The following is a 27,607-nucleotide window of genomic DNA, read 5'->3' on the forward strand; positions in this document are numbered from 1 at the left end:
ATGGACCCCGCAGACTTCGATCTACAGGAGCGCAATGCGGTAATGGAATATTACCGAACTGAAAAGATGAGGTGGAAGGCCTGGCTCGCCCCGGAGCGCAAGTCTGAGTTTATTGGCACTCGCCTGGCCCTGGGCAGGCCGGCTAGCTGGCAAAGGTCCCAGCAACGTCGCGCTCCACCTCAGCCTCGAGCCCAAGCCTCACCATGGCAGCTGATCGCTCCGCCAGCTGCAACCCCTCCGCCTGTTCTGAAGGCGATCACAGTGGGCGGCTACTTCTCTTCGCCAGTCTCATCTCCACGTCGCTGCCGCTGGGAGCGCGGTCGGCCTCCAGTCTCGTCTCCACATCGCCACCGCCGCTGGGATTGCGGTTGGCCCCCTGAACTGTGCTGCCTTCCTTGTGGATTTTCTTTTGGACCTTCGGACTGCTTTGGACCTTGTTGGGCCTTGTCCCTGATGGTTTGCTTTCGACTGTTTTTCCAGCCTTTTGCTGCTGCTTTTTGTTTCCGTCCTTGGTCTATTTTGGACTTTGTTGCTCTTTTGGGGGTTTTTTTTGTCTCGGGGGTGAGCCCGTGTCGTCTCTTCGGGAGACCCTGCTAGGGGGACAAACCCCCAGACAGCATAGCTTCTGGGATCACACAAACCCCCTCCACCATGATAAGGTGGCGATTCATGGACGAGGACTTTGAGTTCAGGGAAGATATTTTATAGGTTTATCAATGGACTGCAGCAGCTGAGAGACCAAATGGAGAGTCTCTACTTGCCCCAGCAGCTGCCTGAAGACAGAGACAGGTGAGAAAGAGAGAGAGGCAGGTGAGAGAGAAAGACAGGTCAGTGAGAGATAGGTGGGAGAGAGATAGGTGAGACAGAAGCAGGTGAGAGAGAGAGAAAGGTGACAGTCAGACAGGTGAGAGTGAGGCAGGCGAGAGGCAGGCGAGAGGCAGATGGGTTCCAGAGGCAGAAACAGAGTGGAGGATGTGAATGTGACTTTGGCTTCATCCGGTCGGGAAACCAAACCCCCTGAAGACTTGTAGACACCATCAGCCACAGCATTAAAGCCACCTGCGTGATGCTGCAGGTCAGGAGCCCAAACACAGTGAAGGTGACCTGTGGTCTCTCAGACCTTCACCTGGAGAATCTGGAGTCCACACCTTGAACTCTTCATCATGTTCCTGAACAGTGTTTGCACTGTGGCACAGAGCGCTGTGCTGACATGATTTTTTTTTTTTTTTAATTCAGATGATCAGGATCAAGCATTGCTGCAGCACTGTCTTCTTGTCCTGTGTGGGAAATCCTTCTCACAATTTACTTCAATTTGAGTCAGAATGGGAGAGAGAGAGTCTCTGGTCAATAGGATCTATTTAGAGGAAGTAAGCGTGGTGAAAAATGGTAAACATCTGGCTGCAGCTGTTTTTCTCTGAGGGTCTCTCACTGGAAAAAGTGTCTGATGCTGACATTAAAGAGAAACTGTTTTGTAGATGCTGACAGGCTGATGCTGCAGCTGCTGCTGTCTCTGACTGTCTGACATTTGCATCTTTGCACAAAAATAATAGATATGCAGTACCAGTCAAAAGCTTGGACACACTCAAACATTCATACGAATGGTTGTTTGATGATTTGTAATACCCATCCATTATTCATTAAGTGGCAGTAAAGAAATGTGTGAGATCTGTAAGAAGACATGAGATATTGCCCTCCTTACAGGACCAAATTCAATAAATGGAGTGAATACAGATGGCACTGTGGCAGATCTGCAAGAACATCCCAATAATTGGTTTTGCCAGTTGCATAAAAAACCTATATGGCCTATCATTTGCAGTTGTCAAGCCCATGGGCTCTTCACTCAGATTCAAGGTAATCAGAGGTAAAGGTGCTACAATGCTCAGGCCTCCCACAAAGAGTGTGCTGCCCACTCAGCACAGGCTGGAGCCTATCCCAGCTGTCACAGAGCAAGAGGCAGGGATTGCAAGAATCAGAATCAGAATCAGAATCAGAATGTTTTATTGCCATATGGGTGAACAGGTTTACAGCATTAGGGAAATTGCTGCGGTACTTCGTGCTTACAGAAAAAAAACAAATAAGTATAAAAACTATAAGACAATATACAAGTATACAAATTGCAAATATACAGAGATATTAGAGCTATAACTATAACACAATATTACAAAATTACAAAATATACAGTGCAGAAATATGGAAAAGTCTCGATTCATGCTCCTCCTCAGTGTCAGTTCGGTCCATTTTGTTTCCAAGTGAACGCACGTTGGAGAGGAAAAATCCAGGTAAGGCTGTGCGTAATCCAAAGGTACAGTATTGTAGTCAAGACCACCTAACCCGAGACAGAGACAAGACCAAGACCAGAGGGTATCGAGACAGAGACAAGACCAAGACTTTTAGGGTCCAAGACCGAGTCGAGACAAGACCGAGGGAGGGTGAGACTGAGACAAGACCAAGACCAATGCCTGATGCTATATGACATAATATAATGTGAAATATGATAAAATCACTTCTCAAATTGATGTGCAAGGTCCACATTCCCATAAAATCACCCTGATATTAAACACTCACAGCTCAAATAAATGTAACCATCTTTATTTAATACTCCATCATTTATCACAGTATGTAAAACAATTATTCATAGTTCATCACAATACTCTTAACTGTTCTCTGCCTTTCATAAACAATCATAAAGTTATATTGTTTTTAAAAACCAACAACAATCTTTACAAAAATGTGCACTATTTCAAAACCACATAGCTAAATGTGTGAAAATGGCAAAACAATCATCGACAGTAAGAACTAAAGCTACAGGTTTCTGTCATATACAGATGAAAGCTGCATTATCTATCTTTTATTAAAAAAAAAAAAAAACTGTTTTTTTACATATTAGTTAAAACTGACACCATGTCAGGACAGTATGCGACTGATAATCTGTGGAAAAAATCGAGTTCCTCCACATCCTCCCTGAACCGCTACCAGTCAAGAACAACCAATCAGAGCCAGAAGGAGGGTCTTAGCACTGTCAATCACTCCTCTTATATGTACTGCTCAATGTAGTTGTGTGGGATACTTCAAGATTTGGTATGGATCCTAAGTAAACACAGGGCCAGTATCACCAATGCTGATACCGATACTTTTTAATAATTATGAAGAATTTTCAAGTTTAACTGGTTTTAGATTTTTTTCCTTTGGATCATTAATTAGTTAAATCCCAGGATAGACTTGGGCAAAGTTTATATGTAAGTATAAAATACTTTATCAAAATAAAAGTTATTGTTCTGAAACAATAAAACATTAACAAAACAATTTTCCCCATACATTGATGTCTGGATTTGGTAAATGAAGTGTACCAAATCATCACTCAAGAACAAATGCAAACTGTTTTCCAGGTAGATTGTTCAGAAAGTATAATAAATAAATGTAATAAAAATGTCCCTTCATTCACTAATTTTCCAGATTTTTTTTCTTAAATAAACAAGCCGTACAAATTTAAATTTAATTTTGCTTTAAATGTTTCATAGCAAATTACTTTTTTCCCCCCCAAGTAAAATATGTTATGTGTCACATGCCAGTATAACAAACCACTGTGGGGAGGGGAGGAGCAAAGTGTGCCTGCTCTGTGCTGTGACAGGAGCGACACTTAGACAGTCAGCCTGCATCTTTGATGAAACCGCAGCACTGCATACAGGAGAGAAACTGAAGCCAAATTATCGATCTCATTACACTGATATTGATCAATACCAATATCAACATTGGTATTGATATTATCGATATTAGAATTGATCTGCCCACCACTAGCTCAGTGTACTAATGGTGGAGAAACAACTTACTTACTTATCTGCCATCATTGGTAGCCATGGTAACTACAGGGTTCAAGCAAGATGGCGGCGCGCATAGTCGCAGCGGCTCAGTGCTCTCCTTTTCGGTGCTCTGTGAAATTGTGTATGTTGTTATGTGTGCTTCAACTGTGGCTCAACACATCACCATTATGTCGGGCGGACATTATAACATACAGACGGCACGAACTCCTACATATAGGAGCACAAAGTGAGCAGGCGGTTATGGCTGACTTCCTCCACTCTCACAACATCCCGGTGGACATCGCCAGACCACCTGGCTCTTTGTGGTTCATCATCCCTGTGAGGGGGGGTCGCAGACGGAGACGGCGCAGAGAAAGGAGGCAGAAAAGAGGCGGCAGAGCTGGCGTTTTGGAGAGGCTACATAAACGGCCTCATAGACCTCCGTTACCCAGTGTTTTCCTCGCCAATGTAAGATCACTCCCGAATAAAATGGATGAGTTGAGACTGCTGGTGGCTACAAACAGGACCGTGAAGGACTGCTGCGTTTTGCTCTTCACTGAGACCTGGCTTCATTCATCCATTCCTGATGCAGCCATCGAGCTAGCCGGCAGGACAACGCACCGGCATGACAGAATGCGGACCTCCGGTAAGAGCAGAGGAGGGGGTGTGTGCTTGTATGTAAACAACAGCTGGTGTACAGACAGTATGACTGTGAACAGCCACTGCTCTCCGGACCTGGAGTACATGACTGTTAAATGCAGGCCCATCTATCTGCCCCGTGAGTTTACAGCTGTTTTGATCACTGTTGTTTATCTTCCCCCTGATGCTAATGCTAACTCGGCTGTTAGTCTCTTACATGACACGGTTTGCAGTCAACAGAGCAGATATCCTGAGGCTGTACACATCATTGCAGGAGACTTTAACCATGTCGATTTAAAGACTGTTCTACCCAAGTTCCATCAGCATGTTAAATGCCCTACAAGAGGGAACAACACACTGGATAAAGTCTACTCTAACATCAAGCTGGGTTTCAGGGCTGTGCCACTGCCACATCTGGGCCAGTCAGACCATCTGTCCCTGCTTATGATTCCAGCATACACCCCCCTCAGCAAAACTGCTCTTTCTACATCTAAGACTGTTCAGACCTGGCCTGAAGGTGCCTCTCAACAGCTGCAGGACTGCTTTGAAACAACTGACTGGGACGTATTCAAGCACCAGGACCTGGAGCAGTACACCTCGGCTGTTCTGGACTACATCAAGTTCTGCACCGACACTGTAACTGTGGACAAGAATATCCGGGTTTTTCCAAATAGAAAGCCATGGATGAATGGAAAGGTGCAGAGCTTACTCAGAGAAAGGAACATCGCCTTCAGAGCTGGTGATGGGGCGCTTTACAGCGCTGCCAGAGCCAACCTGAAGAGGGGCATCAGGGAGGCCAAGGCTGTGTATAAGAGGAGGATTGAGGACTGTTTCCAGAGCCACGACTTCAGGCAGGTGTGGCAAGGGGTTCGGCATATTTTGAACTACAAACCCAGCCTGTTAGTTGATCAGCGTAACATCAATCTGGCAGAGGAGCTGAACAGCTTCTTTGCACGCTTTGAGGTACAGCAATCAGAGACAGCCATCCAACATCCCTCAGCAGGCAGCAGCAGCATCCTCAGGCTGCAAGAGCAAGAGGTGAGGCGTATGCTGGAAACTGTGAACCCCAGGAAAGCTGTGGGGCCCGATGGTGTCTCTGGACGGATACTGAAGGTCTGTGCGGCTCAGCTGGCTGGTATTTTTACCAGCATTTTTAACCAGTCCCTGAGCCAGGCTGCTGTCCCTTCCTGCCTGAAGTCCTCCATTATCGTCTCCATCCCCAAGAAGAACACTATCAGAGGTTTGAATGACTACAGGCCAGTAGCACTCACACCAATTGTTATGAAGTGCTTTGAAAAGCTTGTCCGGGCTCACGTCATCTCCAGTCTCTCCCCCAGACTAGACCCCCACCAGTTTGCCTACAGAGCCAACCGGTCCACAGAAGACGCCATTGCCACGGCCCTCCACTCTGCCTTCTCTCACCTGGAGCAGGGGGGGAACTACGCTCGGCTGCTCTTTGTGGACTTCAGCTCGGCGTTTAACACCATCCTTCCTGGCAGACTGGTGACTAAACTGTCAGATCTGGGGATACCACGCTCCACCTGTCTTTGGATCAAGGACTTCCTGACAGACCGTTCCCAGAGGGTAAGAGTAGGTCCCCACCTCTCTTCAGCCATCAGCCTCAGCACCGGCTCTCCACAGGGCTGTGTGCTGAGTCCCCTACTCTTCACCCTCTACACACATGACTGCACCTCCATACATGCCAGTAACTGCATCATTAAGTTTGCGGATGACACCACTGTGGTGGGGCTCATATCAGGCGGGGATGAGTCAGCATACCGGGACGAGGTGCAGCGGCTGTCAAGGTGGTGCAGTGAGAATAACTTGATCCTGAACACCACTAAGACAAAGGAGATGGTAGTAGACTTTAGGAGGACAACACATGTCATTCAACCTCTGTTCATCGAGGGGGATGAAGTGGAGCTGGTTTCAGATTTTAGGTTCCTGGGAGTACATCTGCAGGATGATTTGACCTGGAGTATCAATACGACCAGCATTGTCAGGAAGGCCCAACAGAGACTGCATTTCCTGAGGGTTCTTAGGAGCAATCATCTGACCCAGAATCTGCTGGTGTCCTTCTACCGTTGCTCTGTAGAGAGCATCCTGACCTACTGTCTGTGCGTGTGGTTCAACAGCTGCACAGCAGCAGACAGGAAAACACTCCAGCGAATCATCAACACGGCTCAAAAGATCATAGGCTGTCCCCTGCCCTCCCTCCAGGAACTGTTCAATGCCCGCTGCCAGAGGAGGGCACAGAACATCCTCCAGGACCCCTCACACCCTGGACACTCCTTGTTTCAGCTACTGCCATCAGGCAGACGTTTCAGGACAATGAAGGCCAGAACAAACAGACTGAGGAACAGCTTTTATGCCAGGGCTATCATTGAACTGAACTCTGTGTGGTTTGGACAGTGATGTGGGGTGGTAGTGCTGACTGTGTGCGTGCGTTGGTGTGTATTGGGGCTAGATTCGTCTGTTAATTTACTATTGTGCACTGTATTTTAGTAATCATTTTTATCACTCATATTTTTATTATTTTATTATTTATTGTCTGTGGCACCTAGAAAGGAATGCATTTTAAATTTCGTTGTGCAACTTCTGTGTACAATGACAATAAAGATTCTGATTCTGATTCTGATTCAAGAAATATTTTTCAGCCCAGCCCAAACGCTCATACTAATTAGTAAGCTAATGCTAAGCACTAAATGCCGCTTCCACTTGTTAACTGAGTGACGGGGCCTACGATGTAACTGGAAACCACCTCTGAAGCCTAGGCAGTAATCACAGTCTTTGTGGATGTGTAGTTACATTTCTCGAGGTGCATGTCAGGTTAGGTTCAGAGAGGATTTTCAGTTATGTACAAAGGACCAATGCAGAACTCTAAATCAGGACTTATTAGATCAATAGAGTGATAAATTTTGCATATAATCCAGAAAAGTTAAATTTATGTCATGCATTTAATGTGTCCCAGAGTGCCGTTTCCTTCCACTAATGTGTTTGCAGAAATCACATAAAAGCATACACAACAAAAACATAATCCAGATTTTTTAACGATCAGCTGCTCAAGACATTTCCTACATTCAAATATCAGCCACCATGTTGTGAGCATGAACTATCACATTTTTAATGCAACAATAGGAAGTGACATCTTCTTGCTGGGAACTGTAGTTTTTTATTCTTGAAGGCCTTTCATAGCTCCACTGGTGCTGAAAACTAATGTTTGATTATAGCTTTCTGAATACAAGTAGGGCTGCACCTATCAATTATTTTAGTAATCAAATATTCAATTTATTACTCCGTCAGTTAATCAAGTAATTGGATAAGAAATAAGTTTTCATTTTACCAGTTCATCTGCATATTTTAACTTCCGTACTGCAGATGTTTCTCTGTGTGAAACAAGCAGGGTGGATGGAGCAGCTACAAAGTTCTCTGTTCTTCATGTTGCTGATCAGGTGGTTGATGAAGGACCTCCAGCTGTTTCACAGTAAAGGTTTTAAGGTGGTTACAGGAACAAGAGCTCCTTTTCGCTCCACCTGAGCTCACTGTCTCTGCCTCTTTGCAGTTGCTGTGCCTGTTCAGTCTGACTGCACATAAAACAGCTGCTGTTGTGTTTTTGTTGTAAAACTGGGGGCTGTATGAGCTTAATGCTGTAATGCTTTTTATTCACAAGCATCCTCCAAATTACGTTTCTACTGCAGGTTTTTAGTCCCTAATCTTAAAGATAAAAACATTTTGACAGAGCCTCTCGGTACTGAAGGGGGTGGAGGAGGGCACGGGAAGATTGCTAGTGCTAATGGACATTCAAACACGCACACTCACAGCACAGAGCAGTGAAGGTGTGGAAAAACTTCTAAGCAATGATCCACTGGTGTTAAAGGGTCGGGTTTTTTTTTTCCAAATGACAGAAATTAGTTGAAGTGACGGAGAACTAACGTGGATGAAATGCTCCTTACACAGAGACACCTGAGCTGTAGAGCTAAAAGGAAACATCGAAGCAACAAATTTGTGTCGAGGATTTTTAATAATGAAATTGAGTTAATCCAAGAATCGTTGCAGCCTAAAATTTGCATTAAATTTTCAGTTTGTGTATCAACATACATGAAGGTTGGTATTTACCTTTCATGCTGGGATTTTTTTTTTTCTTCTTCATTTTCCCTCTTACTTCTCGCGTTCATCCTGGTTGTCATTTAATTGTCATTTTAATTTCTGTAGCCCACGAAATCAAGCGCACACACGACCAAACGTGCACATTGTGAATGAAACTGCCCATGCTCTGTGGTAGATTGCAAACTGCGGTGAAATGATACAGGCGTAAGCAGCGATAATAGCAGCGACCGGGGCGGAGTCTGCGAGGTGCGCTCCTGGGAGAGGCAGAGGAGTGCAATCTTTGTTGGATTTGAATCAGTATCTTTTGCATCCAATAAAAGCAAAGATGTTAACAAATTAACTGGACAATATTCTGGTAATTTAGTGATATTTCCAGAGCTGTGGTCTTGACTGGTCTTGAAATAAAATCCCGAGTCTGCAAGGTCCGAGTCCATGACAAGACCGAGACCAAATGCGGTCGAGTCCATGACAAGAACGAGACCATCAAAAAGCGGTCCGATCTCTAGTGTTGTAGTACTCGAGACCGATCTCGAGTACTACAACACTAGCAAGGTAGAGAACCTCACTTTATATTGTAAGGTAGAGACCCTACAATAATTACAGAGAAAACCTAACAGTCAAAAGAACCCCATGTGAGCAAGCACTTGACGACATTGGGAAGGAAAAAGTACCTTTTACCAGGAAAAAACCTCTGGAAGAACCAGGATCAGGGAGGGGCAGTCATCTGCCGTGACCAGTTGGGGCTGAGGGGAGAGAGACAGGACAAAAAAGATGCTGTGGAAGAGAGCCAGAGATTAATAATAACTGGTGATTAAATGCAGAGTGGGGTATAAACAGAGTAAAAGGAAGTGAATGAAGAAAAAACACTCAGTGCATCACAGGACCCCCCAGCAGCCTAGACCTACTGCAACATACAGTTGTATGTAAAAGTTTGGGCACCCCTGATAATTTTCATGATTTTCCTTTATAAATCATTAGTTGTTTGGATCAGCAATTTCAGTAAAATATATCATACAGCAGACGAATACAGTGATATTTGAGAAGTGAAAGAAGTTTATTGATTTACAGAAAGTGTGCATTAATTATATAAACAAAATTAGGCAGGTGCATAAGTTTGGGCACCTGGCTGAAGGTATTTTGGACCATTATTCTTTACATAACATCTCCAGGTCAGTCAGGTTTGATGGTTTCCGAGCATGGACAGTCCGCTTTAAATCCCACCACACATTTTCAATAATATTCCGGTCTGGGGACTGAGATGGCCATTCCAGAACGATGTACTTGTTCCTCTGCATGAATGCCTTACTAGATTTTGAGCAGTGTTTAGGGTCGTTGTCTTGTTAAAGTATCCAGCCCCGGCGCAACTTCAACTTTGTCACTGATTCCTGTTCTCAAGAATCTGTGACAAAGTTGACTGGAATCCATGCGACCCTCGATTTTAACAAGATTCCCAGTACCTGCACTGGCCCCACAGCCCCACAGCATGATGGAACCACCTCCAAATTTTACTGTGGGGAGCAAGTGTTTGTCTTGGAATGCTGTGTTCTTTTTCAGCCATGCATACCGCCCCTTGTTATGTCCAAATAACTCAGTTTTAGTTTCATCAGTCCACAGCACCTTATTCCAAAATGAAGCTGCTTGTCCAAATGTGCTTTAGCATACCTCAAGCGACTCTGTGGCGTGTGCGCAGAAAAGGCTTCTTCTGCATTACTCTCCCATACAGCCTCTCCTTGTGCAAAGTGCGCTGAATAGTTGAACGATGCACAGTGACACCATCTGCAGCAAGATGATGTTGTAGGTCTTTGGCGCTGCTCTGTGGGTTGACTATGACTGTTCTCACCATCCTTCGCCTCTGCCTCTCTGAGATTTTTCTGGGCCTGCCACCTCAAGCCTTAACTAGAACTGTGCCTGTGCTTTTCCATTTCCTCACTATGTTCCTCACAGTGGAAACTGACAGCTGAAATCTCTGAGAGAGCTTTTTGGATCCTTTGTAGGATACATTTTAGGGGTCTCCATGTTCCTTTTTGACTGCAAATTAAAACCCAATTAAAACCATAGTTACCAACAAATCACAGGGTTGAGCAGGTTCTGATGCAGGCTGTTTATTAGACATCTTAGTAGCACACAAATAGTTAAAAAGACAGACAGTAGCAAAGGAAGAAAGAACCTGTTGATCATGCTCCGGCTTCCTCATCACTCCCTCCGACCGAGGAGAGCCCGTGCAGAGATTAAGTATGAGTCCAAATAAAATCAAACTGTCCAAATGATCCATGGCGATGAGCAAGCTCTGTTGCAAAAAGTTACTAGTACTTAGAAATATACAAACACAAAAAACAAAGGACAAAAAGCAGAAAGGTAAAAGCAAGAAGCCCTCCCGGGAGGTTGTGCCTTAGTAGTTGCTGGAAAAACGGACAACACGAACAAAGACAGTCGCTACATCTTCTCTTCTCCTTTCCTCTTCTAACCGTGGTATTTATACTCTTTCCCTTTCTTTGTCTAGGGTTTTGTGCACAGTCAGCGATTTACAAACATTCATTAAAAACTGTCATTAATTCCACTGTCATAATCTGAAAAGGGACAAACATCCCGGAGCATTTTCAATACATCAACAAGACAGTAAGAAAAATTCATCACAGTAATTGTCAGTAACAACCTCCTTGAGGCCATCCTATGGTACTTTTGGAGAAGGATTTACAACTTGCCCACACTTACACCGACCAGATATGAGGGAGAATGACCAGATATGAGGGAGAAAGTGAGGCCCATTTTGCCCCTGGACCTGTTGCATTGACAGATTTACACTTACTTGATTTGCATTTCCAGAATCTTTGGCAGTGCTACATAAGCAAGTTAGCCTACGGCTAGGTCCACTGGACAGATTTATCCCTATAACCAGTATAAATCAAAAAATGGGCAAACAGGATGACTGGTGTCCTGTACACGAACCCAAAAAAGGCAGCTTTATGAGCTGAGACCCCTAAGCATGAATTTGAATGAGCAACAGGTTCATCACGGGGCTAGAGCAGAAGATGAGAATGCTTTGAGGATGGTCTGAGAGGGCCTGCTTGGCCACAGCAGACTGTTAGGGAGGGGTAGCAGAGCTTCTGGGGCCCTGAACACAAATAAGAGCAACTCAAACAGGACTCAAATCTTCCTGCTACTTTTAGACACACAATATGCATTTATTACAGTGTAGAAAGCAGTTTAGTTGCAAATAAACAGAAGTAGGAATAATAACTTTAAATATCAACATTGGGTGATAAAAATATTTCCCAACACCTTCCCCTAAACCACGATGTTGAACAATCTTTGTTTTCAGCTCATTAGAGAGTTGTTTTGAGGCTCCCATGTTGCCACTCTTCAGAGAAGATGCAAAGAGGAGAAAACTACAGAGTCCGACATTGTTTTGACAAAGTTTCACACAGATTCAATATTAACTTGAGTGACCTCCGTCCTTACTGCTGATGTGAATTATGATCTTACCAAATCTATGTTTACCTTTAGCCAGCAGTTTCAAATTTTCTTGAATGTCGCCTGCTCTGGACCCTGAAAGACATTTAACTATGGCTGCTGGTGTCACTAGCTTCATGTTTCTTTATTTAGAAACACAGTTGCCAGTAACCACAGTTTTTCTTCGGCGGATGTGCCGCAGAGTGCAGAAAAACAGAGATGTGAATGGGTTGGTGGTTTACCAGGGGTTTTCCAACTCTTTTTCCCCCAGAAATGACAAATAATGTGTCCCTCAGCAAATTCTCTGAAACATTAATAACAAAAATTGCATCTTTTCATAATTTCAGATAGTAAAGAATACCCGCTGGATGTCTTCCTCAAATGTACTGAGGAGAAATGAGATTTAAGGATGGATAATTAAATAACCACATTAACCGTAACCATTCGTGCTGAGGCCCGGGGCTAACTGTGACTTAGCGGAGCGGTGACACCTGTGAGCCTCTCTGCAGGTCGTATCAGACTCGATGTCATTTAGAAGCAGAGCGTTCATGTTCAGACATGGAGTTCATGCTGTTGTTGACTGTGGAATCCCCCCCCGGGTGCTTTCTCACAACCAAGCACAGAAACATTAACCTGATCCAACCATTTTAAAGCTCAGCAGAATCCAGTAAATCATCCATACTGGCAGAAACATGAGCAGCTGCCCTCAAACTGTGAGGTTAGCACATGTAACCATGTTAGTGCTCAGTACAGATAAATAATTTTATCTGCACTGAGCACTCAATCCCATTCATTTGAATGGCAGAGCGTGCCAAATCCAATCCATGAAAAATCCATGTGTAAAAACAAAATACAGAGAGCACACACAACTACTGCTGCCTGTGGCCATCACCAGCGCAACTGCAGGCTCAGGTGCTTGGTTTTATACACCTGTGGCCATGGAAGTGATTGGAACACCTGAACTTACTGATTTGGATGGCTGAATGAATACTTTTGGTGATATAGTGTCTGATTAATCTATCAATCAGATACCATGTTTTTCCGACAACATGGAAAAGTAGCTATGATTACTCCAATTTACAAATTGGGCGGTAAAGCAGATGTTAGAAATGACAGACTAATTTGTATATTACCAACAGTTGTGTCTAAAATCATTGAGAAATGGAAAATGGCAATTAATAGATCATTTAAATAAAGGTTGAATCTGATTCTGAAGACCAAAGCAGATGGAGGTGGATTAAAATGAGGCAGAAACCAAAAATATATCAGCACTTTGGAAAAATGAATCATATGAGGCAACACAGAGGAACATACTAAATCCTATGTATTGTATTACAGTAGATGTAATAGTACATACTTTCAGTGTGTGTTAGTCACTACTGGAAGCTGAACCAAAACATAAAATGCATGTTTGAAATTAGCCAGCAATAAGGATGTCAGTAAATGTGTTTTATGAACACATTCTGTATAAAGAGTAATAATGAACACGTGCCCTGTAACTGAATTACTGGAGTACATCAGTAATCCTGTTATCGGATGTTATTTAGTTCCTTTGGGCTCAGCAGGCCTCAGCAGGGGGGCATCGTGGTGTGGGACTCTCCTCTTTTTGACCACAGGCCACTCAGATGGTGGAATAACATCTGCTCTGCCCCGAGCTGTTCAGTCTTTACAAACTGCTCTCCTTAAAGGTGTGCCTGCAGAGGGACCCGTTTATTTCAAACAGTTTTTCCTGCTCACATCAGTGCTGTACTCCAAAGGTTATATGCACTGACAGATCAATGACACATCTAACAGCTGAGAGCACGAGACAGCGCCACACAGACTTAGATCAGAAACTGATGAGAATGTTAATAGTTCATCTCGATAACTTGACTTTAGCTTAACCTCCTCTCCCACTGCATTCACCTGTGCATCTCTGTGTAAAGGTGTAAAACACGTCTGCTTCTACACACAAAGATCATTCAGTCAGAAGACAAAAGCGTTAAAAAAACTGAGCCTGACCACAAACACAAGGACAATATCAAGCTGCAATACCACATCTGTCAGACATTTTATATCTTCTTGTCTTTGTTGTATCTCTGTTTATTATTCATCTATTTATTGTTTTGTTTGTATATTTCTTGTATATTTCTGACTATATTTCTGCTTGTGTGCCTATAATGTAAAAGTGCTGCTGGAACTGTAATTTCCCTGACAGAACCCTCCCAAAGGGATTAATAAAGTTTAATCTAATCTAATCTAAAAAGCAGCAACAGAGAGCCCCTCAACCAACCTGACAGCAGGCAGGTATGTCAGGTGGAAACCTTCTCACAGAGAGCACAGTGAGATCTGACGTGAGTGACAAAAGCAGAGTCTCCAATGGCGAGAACATTGTCCTCGGTCGGTGTGTCACTGATGTGAACGGGTTGGTGGTGTACCAGGGGCTTCTGTTTAGGGCTATGCTTTCTCCTCATCATCACCCAGCCAGCCTGAATACAGGTGTTTTACTTTGTGATCTACAAATCAGGAATTCCTCATCACAACCAGATCTTCAATGACTTCTTCTTAATATGCAGAAAGAATATTTGACAGACTTACAGAACAAGTGAGGATCTGGTTTGAGGACTTTGGATAAAATAATATTTAATGACACACATGGAGCCACAATTCTGTCTGCCTGCTTTCAAAGGGTTTCAAAAGGCCTTTTGATGACCTGATCTTATATTACCATCTGATGGGTTCCCAGATCTTTGGAAGTCTAGCCTGAGGCTGTAGGGCTGCAGACTCACTCACAGCTTTAAATCACTCAGAGTTGCAGAGGAGTTAAAGGCTTCAGCAGAGCTCAGCCTCATTCATCCAGAACAGGAGTGATGCTCTGATCACTGCAGGACCAATAAAGACATCAGAGTTGGAGCAGGTGGGGTCAGCATCCAACTGTGGTCATTCATGGCCAGTTTTCATGCTGACAGAGCTCACTGTGCTCTCTGTTTGCTGTCTCTGCAGCTGTGTGTGGGAAATTTTGTGCCTGACATACCTGGTATGTTAACTTCAGTTTGTGGGAGGGAACTCAAGTTCAGACAGATTCTGCTGAACAGAGGAATTAAAGCACGTGGGTGGATCGAATTAATGACAGTTTTATAATTCTGTTTGTTTATGCTATAAAACCACAGATAACGATTTTCCAGGAAACAGCATAAATGAAGGTCACTGTCTCCTCTTGGACTCAGTGTCTGTGCATGTCTGAACATGAATGTCCTCACAGCCTGAGCAGCATTCAAGCATCCACTCATCCAGGTCCTAAAATTCTGTAAAGGAAAGCCTCTGTGTGGGCAAATCATTTACAGCTGCAGTATCATCATGGCTCAGGTTAACCTGTCACCATCCTTTGCTGCTGTACAAAGATACGGGGTGGCTGTAGCTCAGGAGGTAGAGCAGGTCACCTACTGATAGGAAAGTTAGCGGTTTGATTCCTGGCTACTCCAGGCTTGGTGACTCATTGTATTCATCTAATGTCAGATTCGTTTGGTCCCTGTAAATGAGCTGTTTCTCATTTTGCTTATTGAAACTGTTGCTGTAACAAAAGAGATTCCCAAATCCGGTGAAGTCCGTGTGAGTAAATGTTAGATTCAACTCATTTTCATTGTACACACTGAAATGACTGTTGCAGATCACTCATCCAGAGACGAGCATCTGCAGTCATGCAGCCAGAGACCGGCGCTACTGTTAGGTAATGTGGTTTAAGTGTCTTGCCCAAGGACACAACAGGGACAGGGGCGTGAACCAGCAACCCTCCGGCTGCAAGGCAAACGCCTACCCACTGCGCCATGGCCACATGTAATGAGCTCTGTTCCTGTTTCATGGCTCTGAATGATTAGTGAGGCAGCTGTTGCACTTCAGTCAGCTGTGATGTCAGAGAGGAAGGAGTTATAGTTGGTCTCTGCTGCACAGCTGTAGAATCAGTCTGTTCTTTCCTCATTGCTCCATGGAAAACTGGTTTTAGGAGCTTTTAGGACAGCCTGATAATAATGAATTACAATAGTCCAGCCTAGAAGTAATAAATGCATGAATTAGCTTTTCAGCATCACTCTGAGACAGGACGTTTCTAATTTAGAAATACTGCACAAATACAAAAAAGCGATCCTACATATTTGTGTAATATGTGCATTGAAGGACATATCCTGGTCAAAAATGACTCCAAGATTTCTCACAGTGTTACTGCAGGCCAAAGTAATGCCATCGAGAGTAATTATCTGGTTAGACACCATGTTTCTAAGGTTTTTAGGGCCGAGCACAAGAACTTCAGTTTTATCTGAATTTAGAAGCAGCAAAGACAGCTGGGTCAAGTGATAGCTTTTTAAGTAATTGTTTAATTATTGCCATCTTAAAAGCCTGTGGTACATAGCCAACTAATAAAGACAGGTTGATCAAATTTAAGACTGAACCATTGATTAATGGAAGGACTTCTTTGAACAGTCTATATGAATGGGGTCTAATAGTCATGTTGATGGTTTGGAGGAAGTAACTATTGAAGCTAACTCAGAAAGATCAACTGGAGAGAGAGAGTCTAAACAAACACCAGCAGTGCTGAAAGCAGCCAAACATGAAGATAAATCTTTGAGATGGTTATGAACAATTTTTTCTCTAATGGTTAAAATTTTTAAACTTTATTTATGAAGAAATTCACAAAGTCATTACTAAAGTTAAAGGCATACTGAGCTCGAAAACTAACAGCGCCTGGTATTCCCATCCAAGTACTAATCAGCCCAGCCCTGCTTAGCTCCCAGGTGCTGATGAAATCAGGCGTTAATGCCCAGGACTGATTCAGTTTCTCTCTAACTTGAAGCTGAAGTGTTTGTTTGTGGTTTGCAGGGACTCAGCTGACAGTCAGCTCCTGTTTGAACCTGGATTCGTGTTTCATGCCACATTGATCCACAGACTGCTGTTTTGCAGAGCAAATAAAGATTAGAAATAGGTCCATAATTACTGATTACCAGTGGATCTAAAGGGTTTTTACTGACTATTGCTGTGATTACAGCACATGTGAGAGAAACAGGGAAAATGCCAGTCTGTTAAAGGGCTGTTGGTAATATTTACTAATGACTGATGACACTGAGCTCACAGCAATCACCAGGTCAGACTGTGAGGCAGTGATAGATACATTACTACTGCCTGTAGTGTTGGTAAAGGCTGTCACTGAAATCTCTCTAAGGTGCGCTTCTCAAAGTGAAGTTCCAGCAGAGAACCAGCAGGGGGCAGAATTTATCTTGTAATGAACTTGGGAGACCCTGAGCAGATCTCTGAGTGCTTTACTCTGACAACCCTGCTGACCTGAGAGGTCTGCAGGGTTCAGGCTGTGCGAGCAGATCTGGAGGTGAAGCTTTCAGAGCTGGATGGATGAGCAGCAGTGAGTGCTGCAGGATGTTTGCTGCTGAGGGGGGATTGGTTCTCTGTGAACAGTGTCTTTGAGCAGCATTAAAAGATCAGAAAGGATCAATCAACTGTCTCACTGTGATTTCTTCACATGCAGCCTCTTTCAGCAAGGCTCCCGCCATCTCCCTGCTGCTCTAACAGTTACATTTGAGCTTCCTGATGAAGTGGACGGTGAGAAGAAGAAAAGGAAGGAGGGGGAGAGACAGAGACGGAGATGACCACTCCTCCTAAACTTTTTATCCCATTTAAAGCAGATTTCAAATCTGATAGCAGCTCTATTTGACCTTTGACCCTGGATTTGACCGTCCTAGCAGCAGGAAATCTGTCACCTTTACCCAACATGATAGTGGGAAGCAGCATCTGACAGTGGCCCTGCCGCTTCAGCCTCTGGCATACACTGTGTCTGAAAATCAGTGCCTAGAAAGATAAAAAGGAAACAAGTAAATGAAGAATGATGTCTCCACAAACTCAGCAACAAACAGAAGGGAAGATATACATAATATCACAGGCAATATATAACAATAAAATGTTTAATACAGTTAATTAGACTATCAGACTTACCCAATTAACAATAGAGTCACATACGATTATCTTCTACACAAAAATACGGTTCAACTTAATCTCAAAAAAGTGCCCAGTAAGATGTCTTACACTGCCATCAGTGTGATACTCTGTCATCAGAAAACTCTTAAAGAGACCCTGCATTATTAGATGCAGTAAATATGATGAATATATTACCCACAGCTGCAAACACAACAACACATGAATGAGAAATACACAGAAAACCTGGATTTAGATGACACTGGAATACAAGGAATCATAAAATCATGGGCGAATGTTTCTTGAATCTTTATTGAGACCTTCAGGAGCCGAAGTGTCAGGATCCAAAACAGTTCACACTGTAAAAGTAGAGTAGGAGCTGTACATGCTGAGTGCTAATATCACTTGTGACAGTAATGTTATTTCTGGAGATATGGTTGAGACATGTTTGATTATATTGTAGGCCAGTGAGTCATTTACAACTGTTTAAATACCTGCAATAACTTTTTGGCACGACCTGGTCAGTCCTGCTGTAATCATTTTGTATCCAATCACAGCCATCTCTCTTTCTCTATATATAGTACTGAAACACATCAGATCACAATGGGAAAAAGTCCTGCTGGATATCTTTAACGATGTGGATCAGGTAATGTGTTCGGAATAAAAGGATGCCACATCATTTGATGGAAATGAAAATGATCAACGTGCAGAGGGCTGAATTCAAATACACCCTGAAAAGCAAAGTGAAAAATGGTGCAGCAGGATAGTCCACTGTGCCAAAATTTCACTGCAGCAACTCACAGTAGTACTCAGCATTTTGTATGGCTTCCACGTGCTTGTATGCATGCCCAACAACATCGGGGCTCCTAATGAGACGACGAGTGGTGTCCTGGGGGATCTCCTCCCAGATCTGGACCAGGCCATCACTGAGCTCCAGGACAGTCTCAGGTGCAACCTGGAGGCATTGGATGACTGTAACTGTCAGGTTTGGCTGTGTGGCAGGCAGGGTTGGACCCAAATGAAGGACACATGAAAACAGAGCTGAGTTCCAAACAGCCTTAATGCTGATACTTTTAAGAAAATATAAAAGCTTCCAAAAGGGAAGACACACATATACACACAGCTTAAAGGAAACACAGATGACGACACAACAGAGGACAAGGGGAAATGCAGACAATAAATACACAGAGGGGCAATAAGGGAACAGACAACAGGTGGGGAGGTCAGCTGAACATAATCACAGAAATGAGACAAGAAGGTAAAATTAAACACTGAACACAGAGACAAGAACGCAGACATGTCACAGGAGGCTGGCATATGAATGAACATAAACACAAAGAACCAAAACACATGCATCAACACAGAGGGAGGAACTCCACGAAGCAGCAGGCACTGAAAACATGATCAAACATACTTAGATGGAAACAAAGGACAAGAAACCAAAACCAGGGATCACAGAAAAATAAGGCAACAAAACCTCAGAGATAAGATGGATAAGATCAAACTTTAATGATCCCACAACAGGGAAATTTGTGCATTACAGCAGCTCAGTGCAGAGAAGAAGGATGAATAAAAAATGAAATAAAATAGAATAGAAAAACACTATATACATAAAATATATATGAATATATACATATACATCAGAACCCTATATACAGATATCAAAATACTATATACATTTGTAGCCGGTAAAGTATACAGCATACACAGTATGCATTATATGGCTGAGGGTGTTATAAATAAAAATGCATATGTACTGTATGCATAAAGTGATGGCAGTGGAGGTAGAGTGACTCATGGCATCATGATGTGTTGTACAGTCTAACTGCTGTTGGGACCCGTGAGAGCGCTCCTTCCTGCAGCGAGGATGTTTCAGTCTCTCACTCACCACCATCACAGACTCCTAAACCCAGGGTCCTAAACCCAGACCCATGACAGAAACATAATGTCAATTCAAGACAAGTGTGGGGGCCAATCAATGGTATCAATGCCTTCATCCTCCACAGGAGGAGACAGTACGCGCCAGAAGGAATTCCGGACCCACTGCACCAGCGTAGGGTCTGACAGTGGGTCCAAGGATTTCATCCCATTACCTGATGGCAGTCAGGGTGCTGTTGTCGAGCCTGTAGAGGTCTGTGTGCCCCTCCATGGATATGCTTCCCCCTGATTGTTTGGTCACAGTAGTGGCCTGCAGGAGGTCATTTTGTAGCTCTGGCAGTGCTCCTCCTCTTCCTCCTTGCACAAAGGAGCAAATACCAGTCCTGTTGATGGGTTAAGGACCTTCTACAGCCCTGTCCAGCTCTCCTAGAGGAACTGTCTGCCTCCTGGAATCTCCTCCAGGCTCTTGAGACCGTACTGGGAGACACAGCAAGCCTTCTGCAGGGCTTTCAAATTGTTTTGGAGTAGCAGGGGGGCACGCCAAAGTAGCAGGCACCTTATGACCAAGACCTTTGCTGTCCACCATGGGCATCTTTTCCCAACTGTTTTGCTTTTCAGATTCAGATTCAGATTCAGATTCAGATTCAACTTTATTGTCATTGTGCAAAGTAAAAATACAGAGTACTATCCCCTAAATTTTACTACCTTTTAAAGACTTTCATTCAGTACTCCCATAAGTATATCAAAGTTACTATAAATGAACAACTTCTACTATGAAAGGAAGAAATGCCACGGCCGATGTGTTCACAAACCATTACTTATATGCAATGCACCTCAACAATGTTATGGTTTAATTTTAAACAGAGGTGGCAGAAGTACTGACATTCTGTACTTCACTAGAAGTACAAGTACTTGTGTGAAAAATACTTTGGTAAAAATTGAAGTACTGGTTCAACATCTTTACTTAAGTAAAAGTAAAAAGTACAGGCTCTGAAATGTACTCAAAGTAAGAAAGTAAAAGTAACTCTTTGAAGGACGTTTCTACCTGCTATTTTTCTGTAAAGCTAACTGAACCTCATTATATATTATTGTAATAATATAAAATAATACAAGAGAATACAAACGTTATTCCAATCTAAATTTTAATTCTAATGAATGCACTCAGCTTGAATCTGTTCTGTAGGACACAAACTGTTAAAGGGAATTTAAACACAGCTCTGTTCTCTGTGTCCTCCATAGTAGAGGGTGACTGTGCCTCCAGCTAAACACAAAAATGAAGATACTCAGGGGTTACAGTGGGATTCAGAAGGTGGAGGAACCCTAAGATCAGCTGTAGTGGCTCTGCATGGGGAGAAGAATCACAGCTTTCTATTGTAGCTGCAGTAAATGATGTTGGTGTGCAGGCTGTGATCAGCTGACCTGCTGCTGCTGCTGCTCTGAGGTTTACTGCTCTGTGTGGATGAAGTGAACTCACAAAGATGTAACCCAGTATTTCACAGCTCTCTGAGCTGATCTCCATCCCCTACACTGACAGCATACAGGCTGTAGAAATGTTGGATTCAGTGAATGAATCTCAGCATCAGCAGCTTTGATTCAAACTCATCTCTGCTGCACTGATGTAACCTGTAACTCTGACCATCAACACAGCCTCTGTGCACCAACACAGAGCTTTACTGTAAATACAGTACAACAAGCTGACCTGTTTATTACACACTAAACTGCAGTATTTTCATATAATCTTTGAATTACACAAAGTCAGCATACTTCAGTTTATTTTCCAGTCCTTACCTTTAAATCTCTTCTTCCTCTCCTGTCCTCTTTCTCCATCTCTGAGTGAACTTCTCTCTCTTTGCTCTCCCTGAAATACAGCAGCTCTTCTTTTAGCTAGCAGACACACTGTGTGACAAACTGCACACACTTTGTGTGTTTGCTGATATTTGTTGAGCATTTAGAAACGTTGCATTTACTCCCTTTATGCTCGCCTCTTCTGTAGTGCTAGCTAAGCTGTTTATGTGCTGCGAGCACAGCTTATGGACTCGGTCCGGCCCGCTGTAACCTCTGATTATAGCACCATAAATGAGACATTAATTATATAGGTTTGCGTATTTAATCCCTTTGTACCCAATAAGCCCCGGTGATGGAGGATACGCCAGTACGATTGTTTCTTATCTGTTATTATCCCTCCGTTTAGGCTCAGATCGTCTGATGTTTGACGGAAATGCAAACTTTTTTCAGATGTTAAACCTAAAGTAACGAGTCTGTTTTGAAAATGTAAGAAGTAGAAAGTACAGATAGTTGTGTAAAAATGTAGGGAGTAAAAGTAAAAAGTAGTCAGAAAAAACAAATACTCAAGTAAAGTACAGATACCTGAAAAAAGTACTTAAGTACAGTAACGAAGTATTTGTACTTCGTTACTTCCCACCTCTGATTTTAAATAATTTTGAAAGTTAATCTTCAAAAGTACAGAAGCTCTGCTAATGCATATTATTTTATCGTCAAATGTGCCCCTGAATGAACAGCATGGTCGGCTATGAAATTCATCATCAAATCATGCAGACGATCGCATTCCAAGAGGCCGGCGACCTTTCTCTCATCTGATTATCTTCTTGACATTGTTCATGTATACCTAGATTACTTACTTTCAACCTTGGACGTGGGCTTGAACCATTTCTTAAGCCCAATCATCTGGTCCCCATGCCTGGCGGCCACTTGTGACGGCTGCTGTTTTCTCATTTCTTTTACATGCATGAGAAGCCATGATGGCAGCAGATGATATGAATAGTCACATGGCAGTCGTGAACCAATCAAATGGCTCACATTGAAAGAATGTAAATATTGCCACGAGCATCCACATGGCTCTGGAAATGGAGACGGCAGACGGCACAAAATTTTTTTTTTTAGGAAAATTAAAAAGTAGACGGCGCAGATTGGTGGAGCAGGCGGAAAACGCGCCTGCTGCCGGCATAATTTGAAAGCCCTGCTTCTGGCAAAATGGCATGAATTGATGTGTCATCCTGGAGGAGTTGGACTACCAGTGCAACATCTGTAGGGTCCAGGTATGGCCTTATGCTATCAGTAGTGACTCTGACTATAACCAAATGGAAAACTAGTGAAACAGTCAGAAAAAATGAGGAGGGAAAAATGTCAATGGCCTCCACCTGTAAAATCATTCCTGTCTCATTGTTGTCTCATTGTTGCCCCTCTAGTGCACCTGTTGTTAATTTCATTAACACTAAATCAGCTGAAACTAACAACCCCTTATGCTGCTTAACAATTTAACAGTGGGCGATTGCCTCAGATTCACCTGTTACTTGCTGTGAACAGCTGGTTAACACCATGCTCATCACCACTGAGACGTCAGATCAATTACACAACCGTTTCTTCTATCAGGAAAATTCAAACAGTTTCTGAAAGCTGAGAAATTGTACACCCAGCATAGGGTTAAGTATAATCTGTCGCCGACGTCAGGTTTGGTGTTAAAAGGTTAACTGGCAAATCAATATCATAAAAGATTCACTGACTTGATGCTATACTGATTAAAAAGTGCTCCTTTAATTGTTTTGAGAAGTGTATTTTAGTTCGGACACATCTTTGAGTGACCCTAAACCCAAACCAGCTAAATAATTAGTGGCAGTGGTGCAGTGGGTAGGCGCTTGCCTTGCAGCTGGAAGGTTGCTAGTTTGAGCTCCTGTCTCTGTGCTGCATTGTGTCCTTGGGCAAGACACTTAAACCACATTGCCTAAGGGTAGTGCTGGTCTCTGGCTGCATGACTGCAGATGCTCGTCTCTAGATGAGTGATCTGGAACGATCATTTTGTTGTGTGCCTTGTGTGCACAGTGACAGTGAGTTGAATCTAACATCTAAGTGAGGATTATGAAAAGGTTTAATCAAGAGTCAGCGTTTCTCCTGGTTTAGATTATTCTGGTGGCCTCATTTTACCAGCTGCAACCCTGGTGGTGTTTAATGGCCTTAGAGCAAATAAAGAACAAATGAGGTCATGCAGATGCTCCTCCAGCAAAGAGAGGTTTCATATGGAAGCAAACTTGTGTCATCAGGATGTGAATTTTCAATGCCACTGAATTTCTTGCACTGAATTTTTTTAATGTCGAAAAACAGTATCTGAATTTTTTGCCTCTGAAATTAAGTCTCTGAAATTTCACTGTCTCATTTTCCAATTATTGTCCAGCAACGTCCAAATTTTCCACCTCTGATCACCACATACCCTAAAAAAACCATAAAAAAACATCTATAGTGTTCCATATTTTTACTCCTAACCTAGCTTTATCTCTATTTTACACCTAAATAGAGATAAAGCTACGTTAGCAGTGAGTACAGTGACTGAGAGCAGTGAATACATAAATGACTAAGTTATTCATGGTTTGGGCAATATCTAACAGTTTAGCAAAATATACATTTACCTTAGTGGAAACCAAACTTCTCAGCTGATGCTTGGAAGAAAGCCAGAGCAGTTAATGCCAGGTTTATAGAGGATGCACCCAGGTACATGATCTGCATCACAATACAATGACACCACTATGAAATACTAAGTATTTGATGATTGTCACAAACATATTTATATCGGACACCTATGCTTACCTTACAGGAAAACTCATCAATGCCTCCAAATATAACAATGTTATAGCTAAAAGAAACAGCCTGCGCATGCGACCAACAGAGCAGTACATGCGCAGACAGTGGGTGTCGCTCACTGCCCAGTTTGTCTCCGTGTGTTCAAAGGCCACACACAGCTTTTGTCGCCTTTTCTCAGAAAAGCCCTCGTTCGGTGCCGCCATGATTGTAGTTGTTGCTCTTGGTCGTTGCCTACAGTGTTGGTAAAGTCTACTGCCGACCGCCCCCTACAGGTTAGAGAACGTAAGCAGATGTCATGTACAAAACAGTCTACAAAACGTTTGGAAAACTGTAATCTAAATGTTTTAGACATTTATAACAAGCAGATCTATTTATGTATGTAATTTCAGAATAAACAAGCCTTCAGGAACACTAGTTACTGTTAACACTACATTTACTTAAGTGACCAGTAAAAGGGTTATAAGTTTTTATCATTATAATTTTTAATAAAAATCATTAGCAGTAACATACATGTGTAGTCTTTTACATTGTGTGCGTCAGGTACTGCACTGTCACTGATACTGAAGAAAAGTAAGAGAATAATTTGCTTACCAAAGTGACAGTGCTGGCCGCCATCGTTCATCTCCGCTGGGCGCCAGACATTTACCACATGACTGAAGTAGCGTTGCGTGATTGGCTGAAAGTTGGTTCGACTTCACACGGCATCGATTGCTCTTCCCTGGGGGTGGCGGATGTTTCATGCGTTTTTTTGACGGAGAATTTTAGATGCTGAATTTACGGTGGCCGGGAGGTGCAAACCAAAATTACAAAATCTGAAACACTTTTACAAGTGGCAAAACAAATTTACATTTTAGAAACAAAATCACATTTTAGAAAACAAATTAACAATACGAGAAACACTTTTACAAGTTCAGAAGAAATTAACATTTCAGAAAACAAATTAACATTTCAGAAAACAAATTAACATCACTCGAAACACTTTTACAAGTGGCAAAATCAACCGGAAAGGGTAGGTACTAATTCCAAGGCTGACCCGGAAGTGATAACGGAAGCGGGCATTTCAACCCAAGATGGACAGCAGTTCAGTGGCGTTTTGCCAGTTTTGCGGGGCACATATGAGTAGATTAACGCGGTTTTGTTTTTCTTGTGGACGGTCCTTAGAGTTTTTAAATGGGACAGAACAGACGGAAGGTCCAGAGGCACAGGGGATATGTCAACAGCCGGATAATGCTAAACAAAGTAAGTGCAGCATAGCGCTCGCTATCTGAAGTAGCCAATACGAATGAAAGCTATTAGTGTCATTGGTTAGCTCATTTTGTTTTTTGAGACAGAGCTTTGTTAATTTCAGCAGAAAAACCTTGCTCGTCATATAAACAGTTCCTGGAATACCGAAGCTCGAAGTCCAAAGAGCGTCAGTCTTTTAACTACGGGCCTAGAGGAAGACACCGGGCTAAAGAACAAAAACACGTCCAGGTAAGTTGTATAGTACTGATCGTGTAATCAGTACTGGACTGTCTGATTCGGCTCACTGTGAAACTGTGGTGGCACAAATTAGTTATTGAAGCTATTAGAAACTGCTGATAAATTTATGCACTTTCCTCACAGGTTTTTGAACTCCCAAAGATAAGTCTGAAAATGAAAGGTAAGTAGATTTTTGCATCTAGCCTTTTTCACAGAGAGAGAACCTTTCTAATGATTTATCAACCAAGAGGAATCTGTCATGTACTTGTTTACATTCTTATATGACTATTGTGGTAATCATTTTATTATTTTCATTGTGTTTAAGAGATGCACTGGGACATCAAGCTACAATTCAGCCAGGACAGGTAATGTCATTTTCAGACGTTCATCATATTCTGAAAACTGTGACATGCTGGTCAGATTTACCGATGATGCAGGTGTTTATGAGGAAGGGATTGACACAGGTGGTCCAAGATGAGAATTTTTAACTCTGCTAATGAAGCACCTGAAAGACCGGCCAATTTTTGATGGACCAGAGGGACATCGGTTCTTGGTCTATAATTCAAATGGTATGCATAGGGTTAGATATGTGCTATACTAATGGATGGTTATTAGTAAACAGATATGTGACACAGAATATGTTTTTTTTTTTTTTTTTTTTTTCCCCCAATATCTTAAAGTAAATAATGTATGTTTTCATTTTACAATATGAATTCATTCACAGCTGTTAGGGAGGATGAATACTTCCTGGCAGGACAGATGATTGCAGTTTCAGTTGTACATGGAGGTCCGGGACCCCATTTCCTGTCAGAAGATCTTGTACAGTATCTTGCTGGCCAGCCTTCATTCAAACCAACAGTTAATTTAATAACTGATGAAGAAATAGGGAAAGCTTTGCGAGAGGTGGGGATAACATAAATCCAGTGTGGTAGGACAGAGTTTAACATAGTTCCTGCACTGTTCAATGATGATGTTTAGTTCCCACACATATACATTTGCAGAATTATGAATTTATGATATTGTAGGGTTACAGCATGCTATATATGTCACTAAATAAAAATGGTCAAGATTAACACATAGTTATTTAATGTGTTGGGTATGTCTCTTTGTCTTTCAGATTGAGAATGCTGCTACATTGGATGCTCTACAAGAATGTATCATGAGACACAGCACAATGTTGCAGACAGCAGGCTGTCTTAGACATGTGGCTGCTGTGGACGAAAAGACAGAAATTGTGGCCAACTACCTCCAGTGGTATATTTTTGACCGCAACTCATCTGTAATTGACAGGTAAGATATTTTTAATGATGTAATTTTCTTTTTTTTTTTAATGTAGGAATGTTTAGTTTGTAATGCTCCATGGCACGTGTATCTGTTATCAGTCACTGTGACAAACAATTTTGCCTTAGTGTGCAACATCTACATATCTGTGTAACAGTGTGTTCACTTTGTAGATTCAAAGATGGTCTTTCAGCTCTTCAGTTCCTGACTGCACTACAGCAACACCCTACTTTGCTGACCCCTGTCCTGTGCCACTGTGAAAAGCGACTGACTGCCTTTGAGCTTGAGAGACTCTTCAAACCTCAACTCAGCCCTTCAGGGAGTAATAGGAGACTGAAAGAAAGCCAAACCTTGGCCTGCTGGGCAGACTATCTCCTTGATTGTGAAGGTTTGTAAGGTTTTATTTGTACCTACTTGGAAAACCACGTTAGCCTGGTATATTTGAACATTTATTT

The 27,607-nt window shown here is 42.6% G+C and overlaps 1 protein-coding gene across 1 annotated transcript; it reads left to right on the plus strand.

Moving 5' to 3' along the window:
* LOC115775894 (uncharacterized) lies at positions 1 to 27,587 on the plus strand. Its single transcript, XM_030723402.1, has 6 exons — positions 1 to 367; positions 25,762 to 25,883; positions 26,197 to 26,236; positions 26,596 to 26,774; positions 26,989 to 27,161; positions 27,326 to 27,587. Exons 1-6 carry the CDS (start codon positions 1 to 3, stop codon positions 27,546 to 27,548), a joined length of 1,104 nt encoding a protein of 367 aa, XP_030579262.1. The 3' UTR covers positions 27,549 to 27,587.
* The last annotated feature ends 20 nt before the right edge of the window (positions 27,588 to 27,607 follow it).

Source organism: Archocentrus centrarchus, unplaced genomic scaffold (assembly GCF_007364275.1).
Source record: "Archocentrus centrarchus isolate MPI-CPG fArcCen1 unplaced genomic scaffold, fArcCen1 scaffold_26_ctg1, whole genome shotgun sequence".
NCBI classification, from domain to species: Eukaryota; Metazoa; Chordata; class Actinopteri; order Cichliformes; family Cichlidae; genus Archocentrus; species Archocentrus centrarchus.

Bases quoted from the DNA above. Each gene is read 5' to 3' on its own strand.
- LOC115775894 (XM_030723402.1), top strand. From the start codon at position 1: ATGGACCCCGCAGACTTCGATCTACAGGAGCGCAATGCGGTAATGGAA. The intron at 25,884-26,196 runs GTAAGTTGTATA...ATTGTGTTTAAG, and splicing joins AAGAACAAAAACACGTCCAG to AGATGCACTGGGACATCAAG. The intron at 26,775-26,988 runs GTGGGGATAACA...TTTGTCTTTCAG, and splicing joins TAGGGAAAGCTTTGCGAGAG to ATTGAGAATGCTGCTACATT.